General features: G+C 48.3%; 1 protein-coding gene across 1 annotated transcript in view; it reads left to right on the top strand.

The window, feature by feature from the left end:
• LOC101847771 (cholecystokinin receptor type A-like) overlaps nt 1-2,444 on the top strand; it is a 44,015-nt gene extending 41,571 nt beyond the window's left edge. The window contains exon 5 of the mRNA XM_005110437.2: nt 720-2,444. Within this exon, the coding sequence (XP_005110494.2) occupies nt 720-983 (264 nt within the window). The 3' untranslated portion in view covers nt 984-2,444. The remainder of the gene's footprint in view (nt 1-719) is intronic.
• Nucleotides 2,445-2,450: the final 6 nt, after the last annotated feature.

Here is a 2,450-nt window from a genome sequence, read left to right as displayed (position 1 = left end):
TCTCTCTCTCCCTCTCTCTCTCTCTCTCCCTCTCTCTTTCTCTCTCTCTCTATCTCTCTCTCTATCTCTCTATCTCTATCTCTCTCGTTCTCTATTTTTTCTTACGTCCTCTTTTTCTGTCGACCTCGTTTATTTCAAGTTCAATGTTTTTCCACTATCTTCTTCCTTTCGGTCATAATACTCTACAGAATTTGTAACGTCAGCATTAATTTTATTCCTCGGTGCCATCGTTGCACCTATCTAGCCCTCGTGTCATTTACATAAATACGAGTACACTGCCCTGGGCCCTGTAGAGACACACTGTCAGTATCTGGTTGTCTAAACTACTTAAGGTGATGTTGACTGATACTGATATGAGAGAGTAATTATGTCCGGGGTGTGGTAGGGGCCTAATCTAGGTTCCTTATTTATTCGTTTATTCAGTTCTTCTGTTCTTCAGTTATTCATTTACTTATTTTGTTTTCTTATTTATTTATTTATTTATTTATTTATTTATTTATTTATCTATTGATTTATTTAGTTACTTATTTAAATCTATTTATTATTCATATGTCTCTATTTGATTTTTAAAGTATTTTTTTATTTATTCGTTTGTATTTTTAAAATGTATTTATCTATTAACTGCTTTTTAATTTCTTTATTCGATTGATGATTGGTTAAGCTACTCATTAGTTTATTCATTTATCTATTTCTTAATTGTTCTATACGTTACTCCACAGATCATCTTGAACCTTCTGCCGTTCGTTCACTCCTGTCTGAACCCTATAATCTACGGGTTCATGTCCAAGAGTTTCCGCACGCGCATGCAGTGTGCGTGTCGCTCGTACATCTGTCGGAAGACTCACCCGAGCCTCCAGCAGGGACGCCGGCTCTTGGCTGGCTCCGACTACGAGCTGGAGACCCGCTCCACCAACGGCACCGTGCACACCGTACACACCAAGATCAGCCTGCGCCAGGCCAGCAGCAGTCACTCGGACACCTGACGCCAGGGCAGCTGCTCCAGCTGGTTCTTCTGCTGCTGCTGCTGCTGCTTCGTCTGCGGGATGTTCCGACACGCCAGGAAGCCCGCTGCTGTGGTAGACCGCGCCGCTTTTGTGGACTCGCCTCGGCCGCCGGCACCACCAGCACCAGCACCACCACTGGCCCTCGCCGGCGTTTTGGGGAGGGAGGGCTTGGAGATGTACACGATAGACAGAGCAGGGAGGAAGAAGAACAGGTCGTCGTGTTCCGCCGCCACTGCTTCCTATAGAGATGAGGAGGAGAGGGTGGAGGGGAGGGTGTGTGTGGGGAAACGTGGAGGATGGAGGATGGACAGCTTGGAGTGCTAGTGCTGTAAATACTAGTCACTAGACTAGTATCCAGTGTACACAGCCAAACGAATTGAGTCAAACTGAGTCGGGGGCCAGCAGGATTAAATTTCTTCCAAAGATGGGCAAAAGCTAGTATTTTGGCACAATACGATCGATTCCACTGTCGAGTTTGAAAAACAAACGCGTAAGATTCTGAAGGTCACAGTGGACTTTAATCGAATTCGGTCAAATTGTATCAAAATGGTCGCTTTTACATCTCCCAGGTGAAAAATTTGGCTGATCAACAACTCATCCAAATGACTTCGCTGGGCAGTGTGTCCTCAGTATAAGTTGTACGAACGATTCGTCTATTTTTCCTACAGAGATTGCCAGACATCCCACTTGTCTCTTTTGGTCCACACCAAGATCAGCCTGCGTCAGGCCAGCAGCAGCCACTCGGACACCTGACGCCAGGGCAGCTGCCCCAGCTGGTTCTTCTGTTGCTCCAGCTGGTTCATCTGTTGCTCCAGCTGGTTCTTCTGCTGCTCCAGCTGGTTCTTCTGCTGCTCCAGTTGGTACTTTTGCTGCTGCTGCTGCTGCTGCTGCTGCTGCTGCTGCTTCGTCTGCGGGATGTTCCAACACGCCAGGAAGCCCGCTGCTGTGGTAGACCGCGCCGCTTTTGTGGACTGGCAGCGGCCGCCGGCACCACCAGCACCAGCACCACCACTGGCCCTCGCCGGCGTTTTGGGGAGGGAGGGCTTGGAGATGTACACGATAGACAGAGCAGGGAGGAAGAAGAACAGGTCGTCGTGTTCCGCCGCCACTGCTTCCTATAGAGATGAGGAGGAGAGGGTGGAGGGGAGAGTGTGTGTGGGGAAACGTGGAGGATGGAGGATGGACAGCTTGGAGTGCTAGTACTGTACGCACCAGTCACTAGACTAGTATCCAGTGTACACTGCCCATCGAATTGAGTCAAACAATTGAGTTGGGGCCAGCCGGAATTTCTTCCAAAGATGGGCAAAAGCTAGTATTTTGGCGCAATGCGATGATTCGACTCACGGGCTTAAAAAACAAACGATTTAGATTCTGAAGGCCACGAACGACTTAAGTCGAATTCTGTCAAACTGTGCCACAATTGTTTTGTGGGGGGGGGGGGGGGGG

This window comes from Aplysia californica, unplaced genomic scaffold (assembly GCF_000002075.1).
Source record: "Aplysia californica isolate F4 #8 unplaced genomic scaffold, AplCal3.0 scaffold00889, whole genome shotgun sequence".
Classification (NCBI taxonomy): Eukaryota; Metazoa; Mollusca; class Gastropoda; order Aplysiida; family Aplysiidae; genus Aplysia; species Aplysia californica.
This window is presented reverse-complemented; position numbering and strand designations above follow the sequence as displayed.